General features: G+C 32.2%; 1 protein-coding gene across 1 annotated transcript; it reads right to left on the bottom strand.

Annotated features, from left to right (window-relative positions):
- Positions 1 to 754: 754 nt before the first annotated feature.
- LOC121220093 (pleiotropic drug resistance protein 1) lies at positions 755 to 12014 on the bottom strand. Its single transcript, XM_041099283.1, has 24 exons — positions 11251 to 12014; positions 11031 to 11151; positions 10864 to 10952; positions 10696 to 10780; positions 10442 to 10601; positions 10282 to 10358; positions 10106 to 10159; positions 9935 to 10025; positions 9553 to 9854; positions 9092 to 9373; positions 8686 to 9002; positions 8434 to 8594; positions 4162 to 4265; positions 3794 to 3950; positions 3602 to 3703; positions 3371 to 3480; positions 2923 to 3255; positions 2532 to 2822; positions 2380 to 2463; positions 2158 to 2291; positions 1861 to 2088; positions 1609 to 1780; positions 1267 to 1521; positions 755 to 1180 (listed from the first exon to the last, which is right to left on the bottom strand). The coding sequence occupies exons 1-24, from the start codon at positions 11574 to 11576 to the stop codon at positions 923 to 925; spliced, it is 4293 nt and encodes a 1430-aa protein (XP_040955217.1). The 5' UTR covers positions 11577 to 12014; the 3' UTR covers positions 755 to 922.
- Positions 12015 to 18928: the final 6914 nt, after the last annotated feature.

Below are 18928 nucleotides of genomic sequence, written 5' to 3'. Positions count from 1 at the left end.
TCGGAAGGCTATCCGTATGCCTAGGAAGAGATTGGAATGGTGACGTAGGTGGTAATCGTTATTGAAGATAAATTGGGAGGGTAATCTTAACTAAAGGTGATAAATAACTCGATCTAGGATAATTAATTATTTAATTAGATAATTAGGATTTAACCGGTCATAGGCTAGATGCTCGTATTGTCGACACTAGGAATAGGAAAGTCCATTAGGTTAATTTTAGGTTTATTAATTTAATTAGTTTAATCAATATTTTTATTTGGATTAACACTACTAATTTGTGACTCGATTAGGTTAGTAATTATTATTTTTATTTGATTTAATATTAATTTCTCCAATCTACAATCCCTTAAGTATGATCCTTGAAAACTTCCAAGTGTTTCATTGTAACTAAACTATATTACAAATTGACTCGTCCGCTTGTGGATACTGTCAATTTAATTATATATATATTTGGTGTGATATTTAACTATAAACGATAACACGTTTATAAACAGTCATTAACATAAGAAGATCTATATCAACCCCTATAAAACAACCACCATATAAGCTAAATACAATATTATAATAATGAACAAGGTAAATATAGACTCTCGATAGCTAAAAATGTAGTGTTTCAATTCAATCTAATATCCATAATCCAAGAGATTAGATAGGGACGATTTGATTTGATTTGATCTCCAAAATATATTTCCTAAGTAATATGATATTCATTGATGGACTATATATCATTCACATTTTCAACAACTCATAAATATCGTTCAATAAATTGCCAACAACTCAAATATGAAAATTGTCTGACTGAATATAATCCAATAAAAACATAAAAAAATAATTTTATTTAGAGTTTGGACTAAGTACGTCTAACTACATCTAATAATGAGAAATTGACAACTAGTAGAACAAACCACCAAGGACACTTTCATTATCTATGTTGAAAATCGAGTATTTTGATGAAAACTGCAAACAAAAATGCGAAAACCACTGCCCACCCAACCATCACAACAGCCACCACGCACACAAATTCATGCCTGAAACCGAAATAACTCTTTAGAAAGTCTTTTGTTGTTTCTCCTGTATCAAGAACATCCTCTACTTCTCCGAACTGTGATACTGTCAACCCATACAGGGACCAAGCTAAGGGGCAAACCCAATAGTTCCACCTCCACCAAATCGGGATTTTCTGCATATTTTAGATTAAGATATAGATACTGATAAATTGCAACTTGAAAGCAATAATAATATGTAGGTCGGTTTAGTAGGATTTACCGTGCGGGGGACTAAGAACCCTATAAAGAGATTCCAAATTGCATAAAAAGCAGTAGAAATGATTCCAGCAATGTGGTAGTTTGGTGTAATAGCCACACTCATCATGCCAAAGAAGGTGAAGAATAGGAATGTGAAATACGCGAAAAATAAGTACCAAAAGAATCTTGCACCACTCCATTCGAATGCCATTAATGGATACACAATGATGCCGTATGTCACTGTTTGCACCAAGATATATGGGAGCTCAATTGCAACCTGAAAAATATAAGTAAAATAATTTCAGTCACATGTATGCTTTGAAGATTATGTAGTTGTTTGGAAGTGCACAATATGTGCTTTTACCTGTGCAAAAGCATAGGCCATAGGTGAGTACATTCTAGCAGCCTTTTCCCTGTAAAACACGGTTCGCTCAACATTCACTACTGGCTGTATACTTGAAGCATTTTGGACGCCAATGAAGAGAACAGCAGCGTACATAGAACCCATTGCATTGAACAGGTCTTGCCTCCTTCCTCTATTGTTTTCAAATGAAGCAATTAGAATAATGGAAAATAAGAGATCTAAGGGAAGGCTCCAACACTCTTTCTTTTTTACCTTTTGGACCCAACCTTCCAGAACATTGTTCCGAACATTAAGGCTATGATGGTCGTGAAGAAAAATCTTACGGCAGTATATTCTGTATTTCGCCAGTATAAGCATCGTTGTTTCCATAAACAGGCCAAGAATTGGGACAAAAATGACTGCGAGTACTGAGTAGAAAAATGAAGTTCCTTAGCACCAGGTGAAGGCATGTTCAGTTGTTCAATAAGAGCTTTGTTTCTCCTGAAAATATATATCACATGAAATGTTAAGACTTGCCGAGATGCAAAAAACTTGTATCTTTACACTTACTTGTACAGCTCTGAATTTTTGTATACATCTGCAAAATCGACCCCTAAAGCCATCTCCTGCGCCGCAGTGGAAATTTCTAACATCCAAGTTGATGGGTTATATCCATCTTTTATTTTGCTTACTCCCTCAATTCCCTTGTTAATCCAACCACGATTCAAGTATATGGTCAATCTCAAAAGAGTAACTGATTGATTATAAATAAGGATCAACATTGAAGTTTACCTCAAAGTACTTTATCAATTCACATGAATTGTGACCCAATGGCCCTACATATATCTCTTGTCCTCCTTGCTTCATTAACAATAGCTGCAATGCATGTAGGTCAGCATATACAACTGTTGGCCGACACGATATGATGCATTAACATTTCTTACCTCGTCAAAAGCTTCAAATATATCAATCCCTGGCTGATGTATGGTGCACACAACTGTCCTTCCAGTGTCCACTGTTTTCCTAACTATTCGCATAACAATTGCAGCAGCTCTAGCGTCAAGTCCCGATGTTGGTTCATCCATAAAAATAATTGAAGGGTTTGCAACTAGCTCAACTGCAATGGTTAGCCTCTTTCGCTGCTCAAGTGACAAACCATTTACACCTGGCAAGCCAACTAATGCTTGCCCCCAGGCATTCAGTTCAACGAGTTCCATGACTTCCTTCACAAACATCTGCAACCAATTGCACAACCATTTGTTTGTTCCAGTTGATTTATATGAAATGAAGAGTAAATGGAACTGCTCTAAATGACTGTAGGCTTTTCAACACTACCTTTCTGGTTTCTGAATTCACTTCAGGAGCTAAACGAAGCCATGCTGAGTAGAGCACGGACTCATGGACTGTAAGATGAGGGGAATGGATGTCAGCTTGCTCACAGTAACCACTTATTCGAGCAAACGTTTCTTGCGTTTTGGGAAACCCAGAAACTTTGATGCTTCCCTCGATGTACCCTCCAGTTTTCCTACCAGCCAGGACGTCCATCAAAGTGGTTTTACCAGCTCCACTAACACCCATCAGGGCAGTGAGAACACCAGGCCTGAAAGCACCAGTTATACCTCTCAAAAGCAGCAATCTATCTTCAGTCACTCCTTGGGCTTTCATTTCCTGAAACATCACTTCCAAATATTACATTTTTTATTTTTTATTTTTTATTTTTACTTCAGAAAAAGGCTTTTTGACTTCTGATTAATTCTCATTGCATAACATATCTCAAGTTCACCTGTGGCATATCTACTGAATATACCACCTCCTCAAAGGTAATGCAGTGCGGTTCAAATGGAAGGATCATACCCTTTTTTCTATCCAGCTCAGCTTTTGACTTCAATTGTTCTGCTCAAATATTTTAGCAGGTACATTAGATACCGAAATGAGCTGATTCGGTATTTGCTTCCACACACACACACACACACACACACTATAATCAATGCCATTATCTATCCATGTTGATTACCTGTGTCACTTCCTTTGGGCTGCGGCGGAGCATGTACTCCACTTTTATCATCTTCTTCGTTTCTTTCATCTTCTGATTTTAGACTTCGGGATTCCTTCAAAGCTAAACAAATACAGTAGTCAACATATCATTATATATAAATATATGTGGATGTAGTAAAGTAACTTGGAGTAGACATGTAAAGAAACTCACGGTTGAGAAAAGTTAGAGCCAGAGTATAGAAGAGATTGAAAACTAGTACGAATCCCAACAATGCACCTACTCCTATCCAATACCAGTATGCTTTTGCAAAGCACCCACGAGCCTTCAAAACTAGAACTCCTAGCTTTTCATTTGCTAATGGAATAACCTATGTCAAAAATTTATTTAGGCATTAGCTGTACTTGATAACCTCACAAACAATTTACTTTATCAAATGGAAGAAGAAAAGGGTAAGCAAGAGCAAGAGGCCTTCAGGGAAGTCAAACGTAACCCTGATTCATTTGTCAGCACGAATTGAACCTCTTGACCATCCAGCAGGTCACATGGAGAAACCTCACTAATCCAGTTCAAGAAAGTACCTTATTCCAGCTATCTCCAAGGAATTCATTAGCGGCTATTGCGTTCTGTGCATACATCATAGGTGATGCCCAATAACCCCAGATCCACCATTTCTTAACCTCATCTACGGGGAGATACAACCACAAAGCAACAACCATTAGTGCTTAAAACTTAACTGAACTTGTTATTGTTGAAATATGAAACCCATCTATTTTGGGATATATTTTAAAGTTATTTAAGTAGATAAATCTAAATTTATTTAGTAGATAAATCTTAGAATAAATCATTTGAAATATTCTAAGAATATTTTATTTTATCTTTTAGTAGTTTATTAGAATAAGAGAATTATTTTTCTCATCTTTTTAGTAGTTTATTAGAATAAAGGAATTATTTAAATTCAGTTGTATTAAATGCTCTCTTGAAAACTTTCATGGCATCTGAGCTAGGTTATTTCTAGTAGCATCATGGTTAAAACAGCTTTCATTGGAGATAAGAGATCCAGCAATCAAACAGAGGAAGAAAGTTTTACCATTGAAACAACTAACGAAAATTATGAGGGTTAAAGTTCTCTAGAAGGGTCTCCATTCACTAAGGAACAACTAGAGCTTTTTCAATCACCATAATTTCGGATGAATTCTTATCTTCCTAACTCATCCAATAATCCTTCTTCCTCCTTTGCCGAATCAGATACTAATTTTTCTAATTTTTTTAGTGCCAAGCCTTGTAAAACAAACACGTGGATCGTTGATTCTGGAGCTAGTGATCATATGACTAGTAGTCATTTTCTTTTTTCAACTTACACACCTTGTGCAGGAAACAAAAATTTCAAAGTAGCAGATGGGTCATTCTCGGCAATAGCCATGAAAGGCGTTGTTAAAATTTTGGCTTCCTTGGTTTTACATGATGCTTTACATGTGTCAAATCTAGCTTGTAATCTCATATCAGTCAGTAACTTATCTCAGTCTTCGAATTGTCATGTTATATTTGACTCCACTATGTGTAAATTTCAAGACATAGTCTCGAGTAGGATGATTGCAATGCTAAAGAATCTGGTGGAATTTACTTTCTTGACGACGACCATCTAAGTCAACCAACAACTACTTTATTTTTAAATTCTACTTCTAGTTTTGATAAGGTTATGATTTGGCATTATAGGCTTGGACATCCTAATTTTTACTATTTAAGATATTTGTTACCTGGTCTATTTAAAAATAAAAGTGCTTCTTCTTATCATTGTGAATTTTGTGAATTGGCTAAACATCATCGGTCATTCTTCCCACCTCAAAAATATAAAAAGCTTCCAAACTTTTTTTGTTAATTCATAGTGATGTTTGGGGACCTTCAAGAGTCTCAACTTTTTCAGGAAAATATTGGTTTGTCACATTTATTGATGATCATACTCGCATTTGTTGGATATTTTTATTAAAAGATAAGTCTGGAGTTAAAAATGAGTTTTATTCTTTTTATGCTATGCTGAAAACACAATTTGGTGTAACAATAGAAGTACTTCGGACTGACAATGGTGGGGAATTTTTTAGTGACCAATTAGGTGTTTTCTTAACCAAATATGGTATAGTCCACCAAAGCTCTTGTACAAATACACCACAACAAAACGGGGTTGCAAAAAGAAAAAACCGACATCTTTTGAAAGTAACTAGAGCATTGATGTTCACTAGTCAAGTACCACATTATCTTTGGGGTGAAGCCTTGTTAACAGCTACATATCTTATTAATAGAATGCCTAGTAAAACTCTAAACTATAGAACTCCTGTCATTCTCTTTAAAGATAACTTTCCTAACTCTAAATTGATCACAGATTTATCTCTCCGAGTTTTTGGGTGTAGTGTTTTTGTTCATCTTCACAACCAAGGTAAACTAGATTCTAGAGCAAAAAAATGCGTCTTTGTTGGCTATGCTTCTAATAAAAAAGGTTACAAAAGTTACGATCCAATTGATAGGAAGATTATTGTTATCATGGATGTCACATTTGTTGAAACACAATCTTACTTTGATTCTAATCTTCAGGGAGGGAATTATAGTAAGGAAAATTCTATAATTGATCAAAAAAATACTAAGAATATACAACATAGGGATTCTAATAATGGGGAAGGTGAATTTATGATTAACACAGAAATTAATGATGTTAATGTTGTTAATGAAAAGGAGTATGAAGGTGTAGAGTCTGATCATGAGAATAAAGAACAAACAAATGAGTTAATTATTTACTCAAGAAGAAATCAAAATCAAGAAAGTGGAATCCACCAGATTCATCACCAAGAATCTAACCCACAAGATCTTGTCAAAATTCCAAGTAAAGCTCATAATCCAACCAATGAATTTTCTAATTTAGATATTCCAATTGCTAAAAGAAAAGGTGTTAGAAATGTTGTCAAATATCACATGTCTAACTTTGTGTCCTATAAAGCCTTGTCTTCGACATTCTCAACCTTTGTTTTGTGTCTTGATACTGTGAAAATACCCAAAAATGTGAATGATGCTTTACAAGTTCCTGAGTGGAAGGAGGCTATTTTAGAGGAGATGCGCGCTCTTGAAAAAACAGGTACATGGGAAACAATGGAATTACCTGTAGGGAAGAAAACTGTGGGCTGTAAATGGGTGTTCACAACCAAATTCAAATCGGATGGATCTTTAGATAGATACAAAACCCAATTGGTGGCTAAAGGGTACACTTAAACATACAGGATAGATTATCTTGAAACATTTGCTCTAGTAGCCAAATTAAATTCTGTTAGAGTTCTTTTATCATTTTATTTTAATCTTGATTGGTCCTTACAGTAGCTAGATGTGAAGAATGCTTTCCTAAATGAGAAACTTGAAGAAGAAGTTTACATGGATCCACCTCCAAGTTTTGAAGAAAAATTTAGAAATCAAGTATGTAAGCTCAGGAAATCTTTGTATGGTTTAAAGCAGTCTCCTCGAGATTGGTTTGAACGGTTCACTCAAATTGTTAAAAAACAAGGTTACTCACAAGGGCAAGCTGATCACACAATGTTCTATTAACACTCACAAAGAGGTAGAATAGTAGTTATTATAGTTTATGTCGATAATACCATTCTTACACGAGATGATGTGGATGAAATAAAGCGTCTCAATGAACATCTAGCATTGGAGTTTGAGATCAAAGACTTGGGTCCTTTGAAATACTAACTTGGAATGGAAGTTGCTCGATCAAAGAAGGGTTTTGTGGTCTCTCAGAAAAAATATGTGATTGATCTTTTATAAGAGGCTGGGATGAGTGGTTGTCGCCCAGTTGACACACCAATTGATCCAAATGTAAAATTCAGAAATAAAGAAGCTAAATTAGTTGATAAAGGGCAGTACCAAAGATTAGTCGGTAAGTTAATTAAGTTAATTTACTTATCACATACAAGGCCAAACATAGCTTTTGTAGTGAGCTTAGTGAGTCAATTTATGCACTCCCCAATGGAGGAACATGAAGAAGCAGTGTTTCAGATTCTGCGATACTTGAAGAGTTCACCTGGAAAGGGTTTATTCTTCAAGAAATCCGAACAAAGAGAAATTGAAGCTTATATAGATACAGACTGGGCAGGCTCAATAACAAATAGAAGACCTACATCAGGATACTGTACATTTGCTTAGGGAAACCTTGTGACTTGGAAAAGCAAAAAACAAAATGTGGTAGCAAGAAGTAATGCAAAGGCTGAGTTTAGATCAATGGCTCAAGGAATTTGTGAAATGATGTGGTTAAAAAGAATTACGAAAGAGCTAAGGAAACCAATAACTTCATCAATGAAGTTGTACTGTGATAGCAAAGCTGCCATTAGTATTGCTCACAACCCAGTCCAGCATGACAGAACTAAACCTGTTGAGATTGATAGACACTTTATCAAGGAGAAGATTGAAGAAGGCCAAGTGCGCATGTTGTTTGTTCCTTCAAAACAACAAATTGCTAACATACTCACCAAAGGGCTCTCTAAGACAAGCTTTGATTTTCTTGTAAACAAGTTGGGATGATTAATATATATGCACCAACTTGAGGGAATGTGTTGAAATATAAGAAACCTATATATTTTGGAATATATTTTAAAGTTATTTAAGTAGATAAATCTTATTTAGGTAGATAAATCTTAGAATAAATCATTTGAGATCTTCTAAGAATATTTTATTTTATCTTTTTAGTAGTTTATTAGAATAAGTGGATTATTTAAATTCAGTTATTTAGTTAATAAAATATAGAACAGTTTTATTAAATGCTCTCTTGTAAACTTTCAGTAATCATCTAAAAGTAAAAAGTAAGTTTTTTATTATACCTCGTGACAATATATATCCACAGTTCGCAAAAAGAACGAGCAGAAAGAATGCAGATAATGTGCTAGTAACAGTCATCTCCCGACCCATTGCTGCAATTAATCGAAATAACGCAGAGGACATCTGGTTCAATAGCAGCAGCAGAAGCAACTGCTTTAGAAACCTGTAATGAATGAAGTAACATGAGAAAGAAAATACAAATCTTGCATGTCATTAGTATATTTCTTATTTTTCATTTTTTTTTTTCAAGTTACCTGATAATACTGGGATCCATGCCCATGGGATAATAGGTCATTACTACCCAGAGGCCGACCTCTAAGAATGATATAGGAATCTTCAAAAGGCATGTAGGGATAGCATATGCCCATGCAGGATAGAATAAGCTGTCTCTTTGCTTGAAGAAGACAGGAAGCTTGAAAACAACCATGCTTATCTCTGCTAATCCATTAAACATGATCATAAACACAGAGAAAAAAGCAGCACCCGTCTGAATTATTCCGTCTGTTGGAGTCCCCTTATGCATCTCAGTTCTCAGAAAGACAGTCGATCCTATCACTGCCATCACTAAAAGCTAGTGGCAAAAATAAAATCTCTAGTCACAAACAATTGCGTCAAATTAAGATACAAAAGAAATGATACGGCACTGCAGAGTAGTACTACCTGCACTAGCTTGAAGATGTACAAAAATGAGTTCCTCTTCATCAACAACATTTCTTTCGAGAAGCAAACTTTGAGAAGCTCCATCTTCCTAACACCATAATTCTTGGTCGTCAAAAGTTGAGTATCTCTTTCATTCTTGATAAAGGGAGTTGCAAGATCATTCTGCAATCCTTTTCCTACATGAAATGATTGGAAAGCCTCCACAAATTGTTCCACCGTCACAAAACTGTAGTCCTTGTCAGCTTGCGTCCAATACTGTCTTTGATCTTTCCTTGATGTAACCTGGAATGCAGAATTATTATTATTATACTATTATTATTATTATTATTATTATTATTATTATCATCAGAATGAAATAAGGTATTTGATAAACATAGTATCTTATGAAGTTTTCAGTGAAAACTTCCATTTACGGTTCCTAATGATGCATGAAAGGTTGGACAGACATGAAGTAGTCTTACTTCTTGCAAGAAGTCTGCAACACCCTTTCTTGTCGGACATTTGAACCCCATGGATTCAAAAAACTCAAGCACATGTTCCCGAGGACCCTGGTACACAATATGGCCATCAGATAGGAGAATGATATCATCAAAGAGATCGTAAGTCTCTGGTGCTGGCTGGAGGAGAGAAATGAAGGCAGTTCCATTCAAGATGTGAACAAACTGCCTCAGCGACTTGACAATTTGGTATGTTGTTGAACTATCCAGACCAGTGGATATCTCATCCATGAGCAGCAGCTTTGCTGGTCCAGCTAGCATTTCACCTATAATTCAATCAATACATAGTAAGCTGATTTAGCAATAACCACTCTTCAATATTGTGTGAAATTTGAACAATGTTTACCGGTTGTTACTCGCTTCTTTTGTCCTCCAGAGACACCCCTAATCAGTTCATTACCCACCATGGTATCTGCACAAATTTCTAGGCCCAAAATCTGAAACTCAAAACAAAGGAATTAGGTATGAAGCCAAAGAGGTTTGCTTTCTTCATATTCTTGATGTGTTTTTATAATACCTTTAGAATGTAATCTGTGAGCACACTAGTTTCTTTACCCGCAACGGATGTTGCCTGCAAAATTAAGAATATGGTTAGGAGTCAGAAAAGCCGTAACACTAGCCATCTGCCTTTGACTTCTTGTCTTCAAAGTTAAAAACAACCAAAGCTAAATAGTTTCGCTATAAATTTCTTACCTTCATGAAGACATCAATGTCAGGATCAGGTGTAATATTGGCTGCTTTCTCCCTTTTTGACAGTTCTGCTAGCATCTCTGCAACAAGAAACAAAATTTATTCTCACATGCATGCAGAGATTCACTAAAAACTTAAAAACTGGGGGATTCTTTTAACTAACCAAATCGTGGTCCGACCCCTTGGCATCTAGCAGAGAAGGCTATGGTTTCTCTTACTGTCATTTCTGGGATATGGACATCATGTTGTCCAATATATGCTGCAGTTCTCTGAGGCACAAAATCATCCATTTCATGCCCATTGTATGTCACCCTTCCAGAAAACTGCGAACAAAATTTTCAGTCTCTTTAGATGTTCAACAAAGTAGTATGTTAAAACATATAGCTAAAATCTGAACAAAGAGTTTATAGTTTCAACCTCTAGATCACGGTCAAGTTTTCCTGCCAATGCTAACAACAGAGTGGTTTTTCCAGAACTAGGAGGGCCCAACAGCAATGTCATTCTACATATATAACAAAAATTTAAAATGGATCAAAACCCACAATTAAAACTAGGTAATAAATATAATAGGGCAAAGCTTCTCACCTGCATGGCCTGATGATTCCACTTACATCCCGAAGAATAGACAGATGTTTCTTTCTACTAGAAAGCAAATGCAGGCCATACAAAATGCTCTTCAAAACCAAAAGAAGAAAGGTTAAAATTGACAAGAAAATACCTACTTTGAAAAAAGACGAAAATCCTTAGCTTACCTCAAGATAATTGATAAAGAAATTGAAAAATGAAGGCAATGCCCTGCTTCCTATATATGCTTCTGCCTTAACTTTTAGATGCTCAAATCTGACTTCAAGTTTGGGGATTTCAATACCAACCCTGACAAAATTATTAAGAAAAGCAGTGAGAATACTCAATAGCATTTAAAAAAAAAAAAACAAATCTGCCAAGGAAACAGCAGAAAGAAGAATTTCTTGCCTGTCAAGTCGCTCTCTGACCTTCAACAAGAAACTTTCATTGTCCTTCTCAGCATGCTTGATCAACCTATCCATCAAATGCTTCCTTTGTTCAGGCCCTAATTTAGTTATATCAACATTGGCCATCTTACCATCTGATGTGGTCACTAAACCTTTTCTTACACTCGGCAGTCTTTCTATGGCTGCCCATTTTAGGTCTTCTTCGTCTTCATTCTCTTGTTCTCGTTGAGATTTCGAGAAAACATTGTAACCACCACTGTCCCTCCATCTTGAAGAACTGTTTGCTCGGAAACTATTACTAAATTGATAAAGATCATTTCGCTCCATTGCCAATGATCAATATCAAAACAACTAATAGCCTATATAACCAGCAAACTCCTTACCAACCAGTAGCATATGCACAACTGAAACAGTTCCTTCAGCTTAAAGAGCTCAATCGCCAAGCTTATAAACTAAACAGCTGATCTGTGTTTCCATTATTTTCGGCATTAAATACATTCCTCGATCAATTCAATCAGTTAATCCATGTAAGATCAACTCCTTCGGTTTTAGGTTTCTACAATAAAACAAGCTAGCCAAGTGTCGTGCTTGTGCTCTCCCCTGTTGTGGGCTACGAACGTGTGATTTACTGCGGCTAAAAAATTTAATTCAAATTAAACTTTGAAATTAATGTTTTAACTCCAACTTAAAATCGAAAGAATTTCTCCATTGAATCTCAGCTTAATTAGGATAGGCATTGTTGCTAATGCAGGAGGATGTGGATTCGAGTGTGCTGAAGGACATTATCCTCTTATTTATAGGTTGGGAATGGGCTATGAGTAATTGTAGACATTGTGTCAAAAAGAGTATATACGATCAGAACCTACAATGAGATTATTCAAAAAAAAATAAAAGTGAAAAAAATAAGTATTTAAAATTTAATTAATTGAACAAAGAATTTGAGAATATACCTATTTATTTTAAATATATTTAAAAAGTTTAGATTAATCTAGTTTATTTTAGCGGGGGGTTAGAGAAAATGATATATATATATAATGTTTAGATTATGCTTTTTTTCAAAACTATATTATTTATTTTCTTTAAAAATACATAAAAAAAGGATTTAAATTAAAGCTAAAATATGAAGTAAAATGTTGGCATTGAAATTTTTAGAATTAGATATTCAATAGTAATTAAATTAATTTACAAAACAGAAAGAAAATAAAATTTATTTTATTTAGATTTAATCCAAGAAAAAAAATTAAATTGGAATGATTATTATATTTTTAAAAAAAATTAAAACGGAGTTAAAAAGAATAAACTAAGTAGATAGTTTTAAATGGCTTCAAAAAGGAGTTGAAAATATATATTTTATAAATATAGATAGATACAAGCTAATAATTAAATTGCTTTTATTAAGCTCCAATGCCTAAATTATTTTGGTTGATTTTTGATAAATTGCTTTTATTAAGCTCCAATGCCTAAATTATTTTGGTTGATTTTTGATACTTCCTAAAATATTCCTATTGATTTTTTATAATACTTAAAATGACTCTATTAACATCTAAGGCTAACCTAAGCTCCCGATTAACTCAATGAATCGTGTCTACAAGTAGTAACTCCAAAACACTCACCGATTTAGTTTTCGTTTGCTTGTCGAAAGCTTAAACAAGCTTCATCTTACCTTTCGTCTTACTCGTAAAGGGTTCTGATGGATCCGTAACTTTAAAAAAATAATAAACACCACCAGACAACAGTGGTTGGGTGGTGACTAGGGTTGTGACGGAGAAGAAGAAATAAATAGAAAATGAGAAGAAAAGATAAAAAGAATAAAATAAGTAGAGAGAGATACGAAAAGAAATTAAATATATATATATATATATAAACCCTCTGATCTCGTGTGAAAGAGAAAGGAAAGGATAAGAGGAAACTGACCCTTCGGTCCCTAGAGTCAGATTAGGGTAAGTTGCTTCTTAACTCCAAATTGACGTGGATGACACATAAGTATTTAACACTATAATTAGTGTCATGTTAGACTTCATTAGTACCACTAATGTCGAGTAATGACAAAGTGACTAAAATGTTACAAATCAATAACGTTAATGACCAAAATGTAACAAATTAAAGTTCATTGACCAAAATGCAAATTAAACCACACATAAGTGACTATTTTTATAATTTACCATATGTTAAAAATATTAAAATGAGGATAAATTTGTTATGAATATCTTATTAAGTGGATGTCCATCATGATCAAGATAAACTTTTAATGTACTTTAAATTCTAATAGTTATTAGAATTAGATATTTACTTCTTTTATACTTCTTATGCCTATAAATAGATACTCTGATGAAGCATTGTAATCATCCCTTTTTATCAATAAAGTACATTCTCTATTATTTTCATATTTTCTTTGTTCTTTGTTCTCTCTATCTCTCTTTATTTTATAACACGTTATCAGCACGATGATTCTCTAGTTTTTTCAAAATCTTTCGAAGTTGTCCCCCAAATTTAATTCCTCTTTCATCTTAAACTTTCACCCTTACAGCTTCATCTTTAGGATGTTGAAAGATTCAATCTCATAACGGATCATGGTGATGACGATGATGTTAAAGATCTTCAGGTATATTATATTATATTTTATTTATTATATCATGTTTATTATAATTGGAGACTAATCATGACAATATTAATAGATAGACTTTGATTTGAAATCTCACGCATGTTTGTGATGGTGATTATGAAATAAATAATCTATTGGGATGTTTATAAGTTCGTCCCACTAGATTTGTTGCATTCCCCGAAGTGAATGTAAACATAAAGAAAATAAAAGATATACTCATGGACCACTAAAAGTGGGAACATAGTAATAAATGAGAAAACAATGAGAGTTCTCAAGATAATTTTTCAAAGGGTAAAGATAACTTATGTTATCAATGTGATATGAAAGATTATTGTCCACATATGTAGCGTATGCCCAAATATTTTATTTTTGTTAATATTCTTTGAGGAATGATATGAGAATGTATTAATGAATTCTATCATTATAGATAGAAAATATTTATCTTATTTGGTACTAAAACAAACAAATATTATTCCAATATTTGATAGTACAAAATTAGTTGAAAGCTCCAGAAGAGCTAGTATATTAATATCTAAAAAGCACAAAATTTTATATTCCCTGAAGCTAATATTGCATATAATTATTTGGAAATTATATTTATTGACTTAGTGCCATTATAGACTTCACATTGATTTAGGCATTTCGAGAAATAAGTGTCACAATATTGCTTATATATGAATACAAAATAAAAAGAATGACGATAAAATTATTAATTGTCAAAATTTATATTTACATTATTAGTACAATTGAAAAACATGATTAAGTAAACCAAAAGTTTACTAATACAAATACATTTACTATATGACGTGACCAGTTAAACCATCCTGGATCATATATGATGTGAAAATTAATTGATAATTTATATGGACATTCATTAAAGAATCAGAAGATTCTTTAATTTTTAAAAAAAAATTCATTTGTTGTTTGTTCTCAATGAAATTTGATTATTAGAAACTCTCTAGCTAAAGTTGAGATTTAATGTCTTGCATTTCTAAAACGAATATGGGTCCATTCATCCACCATATGGATGGTTTTGACATTATATGATTTTGGTAGATGCATCTACAAAATAATCACATGCGTTATCAACTCGCAACCAGTCGTTTGCGAGATTGCTTGTTTAAATGATTAATTTCAGATTATGCAATTAAAACAATTCATCTTGCTTATGTTGGTGAGTTTATGTCCCAAGCTTTCAATAATTATTGTATATCAATTGGGATAAAAGTTGAACATCCTGTAACTTATGTTCACACACACAATGATTTAGCTGAATTGTTTATCAAAAGCCTCTAACTAATAGCTAAATCATTACTTATGAGAACAAAACTTTCTATTTCAGAATGAGATTGTATTGATTTACATGTTGTACGCATCAAGCCAATAAGTTATAAATGCTCCCCATTACAATTGGTTTTTTATCAAGAGCTAAATATTTCTCATCTTTGAATTTTTGTATGTGCGTATATGTTCCAATTGATCCACCACAACGCACAAAGATAAGTGAATCCTCAAATAAAGTTGGGAATATATATTAATTACAAGTTTCTTTGTGATTACAATTCTGATTCGATAGTTTTCCTGACATTAGGGGGAGAGAAATAATAACTTGTAATGAGTTAAGGGGAGAATAATTTGAACTAAAATTTCAATAAGGATAACTCATTTCAAGTTAACTGTTAGATGTATTTACAAACTTAATGAGAATAACCAAGTGTTATATATCATCTAATATTTTAATTTGAATCAAAGTCCCAGTGGGACAATTAGTTAGAATAAATAATAGATTCATCGATTTTAAAGATGAAAATTCTTCTAGATAGTCATATAGTGGAGGCGGGTGCTCCAAAAGAGACCCAAGACATAACTAATAAGTAAAACTTCATAAGAGATTTAGGTACCTGAAACAGAATATTAAAATGATAAAAATAAGTGATCTCGATAAGTTATGCCAATTCGAGAAAATGTGGAACAAAATAATAAAAGTGGTTGACAATGATTTTGCATGCAATATTATTATTGAAATAATGAAATAAAAGGAAGATCTTGAATAAATCTATTGAGAAATATAGATATGGAATAAATTGATCAAAATAGAAAGACATAACTCAAGTACAATTAAATTCGTGGAGTTTTTGGGCTAATAGTGCAAATATCTAAAGGTATAAAGCCAGTGAGGGTGCAATTGAAGTAGTTTTGCAAAAGCGGAATAAAAATATGAAGTTTTTCGCTAAATCCTGGCATTGATTATGAAAAGATATAATTTTTTTTTTGTGGTGGATGCAATAACCTTTAGATATATTATTAAATTGACAATTCATAAAAGATTTAACTTGCATCTAATGGTTATTGTTACAACCTTTTATAAATCACTATATAGTAAAGTTTATATTAAAATCCTTGAAGGATTTAGGATGCTAGAAGCATCTTGAAATTCTCGAGAAATTGTTCATTTATATGAATTGAAATAATTTAAACATATGTGGTAAATTTGACTTAATGGATAGTAGTTGAAGGAGGATTATAAAATTATCCAAAATACATATTTGTGTTTTTATAAAAGAATCATTATTAAAGTTTGTTATGATTATTGTTGAATCTCCTGAAGAGATCAAAATATATTTCTCCGAATTTCCCTTACTCATGATTTTTAAAATAATGGTAATATAAATACTTAGCAAATACATTCAAATAGTCATTTGAAAAACTAGTATTCAAGATTGAATACGTACAATATGAGAAACTATGATGTTTTCATAAGGGGGAGTAAATACGCGTTGCGCTCTTTTTTCGTTAATCGAGGTTTTGTCCCATTGGGTTTTTCTGGTAAGGCTTTTAATGAGGTAGCATATTATGCGTATTATAAATTGTGTACTCTTTTTCCTTCATTAGGTTTTTATCTCACAGAGTTTTTCCTAATAAGGTTTTAACAAGACACATTATCTACCAATGGACATCCAATAGGGAGTGTTATGAATATCTTATTAAGTGGATGTCTATCATGATCAATATAAAGTTTTAATATACTTTAAATTCTAATAGTTATTAGAATTAGATTTCTACTTCTTTTATACTTCTTATGCCTATAAATAAAGACTCTGATGAAGCATTGTAATCATCTCTTTGGATTAATAAAGTACATTCTCTTTGCTTTCATATTTTCTTTGTTCTTTATTCTCTTCATCTCTCTTTATTTTATAACAAAATTATTATTTAAGGTGTATTGTTTAATTTTAACTTAATATAACATTTGGTACCTGAACTTGACACTTTTTCCTAATTTGGTACCTAAACTTAACACTTTTTCTTAAGTTGGTACTTAAACTTTTTGAGGGTTCAATTTGGTACTTGAACTTGACTCTTTTTCCTAATTTGGTACTTAATCTTTTTTTTTGTTGGATTTGGTACTTGTCAAAGTTTTACAAATTACTTCAATATACTAACAATGTTATTTTTTTTATGATGTAGCAAAAATAATCAATGTATGACCGGCATGTGAAAAATGATATGATATTTTTTTTGTATTTTATATGCTCAATTACTTTTATTTTTAATTAATTAATTAATTGAAAACAATGAATTTCTTTTAATTTGGTGTTTTAAAAAAATATTTGTTCTTGTTTAATATTAATTCGTTAAGCATAGCTCAATACCTATTTTTTTAACATGAATTTCCTTTAATACTGACAATATTTTTGTAACATAACAAAAAAAATTTAATACCATTAGTGTTTTGCATAATTTTTATAATATTTAATAAATTTAGGTACCAAATTAAAAAAAAGTCAAATTCATGTACCAAATATTATATTAAGCCTTTTAAGTTTTATAGAGAAAATGTATAATTTTAAATTAATTTGTATACATCTTCATAATTTTTTTAATTATCCATATGTTTACCTTTGGATTTAATCATGTATGTAAAATAAAAATATTTTAAAATAATTCAAAACATGAGCTTTGTGGTGTAAAACCACTAACCATAAATTAACATACAAGACCATTGGGGAATTAAATAAAATTAATAAGCATACCGGATGGTTGTGGCTTGATGATTTGATTTTGGGTGAGTAAAATTTGAGTTAATGAAGTTGTTCGGATAACTCGAATAAAAAATTAGGTTTTTCGGTTTAATTCGAATATGAATTACACATTTCAAGTTATCCAAAAATCCGAATAAGAAAAGGCAAAACTACGTCGTTTTGATAAATGTTTACCTTTTCAAAATTTAAAAATCAAAATCATTAAGTTAAAAGGCAAAACTATGTCGTTTTGATAAATGTTTACTCATTAAATTAAAAAGCAAAACTATTATATTGTTTATGTAATTAAGTAATATTGTACTTCGTCTCTAGTTAAATAATAGGTTCGTGTAAACACAACATCGAGTAGTTTTCTTGCTTTTTAACTTTTAAAAGTTAACTGCCTTAAATGACAGTGTAATATATTGCAAACGGATGATTATGGCACCTCTCACTTGCACGTAATAGTCACAATACTCTCATATTTAAGCATTAATCTCTCTCTCTCTCTCTGATGTTTATACAAGGAAATAGGTTATGCGATTGTCGTAATTAGTATGCAATATGACATATTTATTTATTCAATGTCTTTTAGTCTTTTATCATCAACGATATAATAAATTTTTGTATTTACAATTATGTTCATAATATAGAACATAATTGGTTGGCCTATGAATACAATTGAATAAGACATTATAATGATATCTCATTTTTCTTAAACCTTTCTATTTTAATTCAACTGCTTTCTTCTCTATGTCTCGTTATATCAAATTATATATGATCATTAGTCACGTACTAAAATAACTAACATTGAATTGGTAAAGGTAACTAATAAAGATTTCTAATTGATCTCATATGTCTCATACAACTTAGAAGTAGGGATTAAATCTTCTGTTATCCATATTAGTCATCTACTGCATATGTGCTATGAAACTAGAGTTACTTATGGGCCAATACTCTTTTGTTGAAAATTTTATACGAGTAAAAAAGCTAGTATGACTATTAACACGTTTAGAAAATTAAAGGATTAAAAATTTTCAATGAAATGAATGAAA

The sequence above is a fragment of the Gossypium hirsutum genome, chromosome D08 (assembly GCF_007990345.1).
Source record: "Gossypium hirsutum isolate 1008001.06 chromosome D08, Gossypium_hirsutum_v2.1, whole genome shotgun sequence".
Taxonomy (NCBI): Eukaryota; Viridiplantae; Streptophyta; class Magnoliopsida; order Malvales; family Malvaceae; genus Gossypium; species Gossypium hirsutum.
This window is presented reverse-complemented; position numbering and strand designations above follow the sequence as displayed.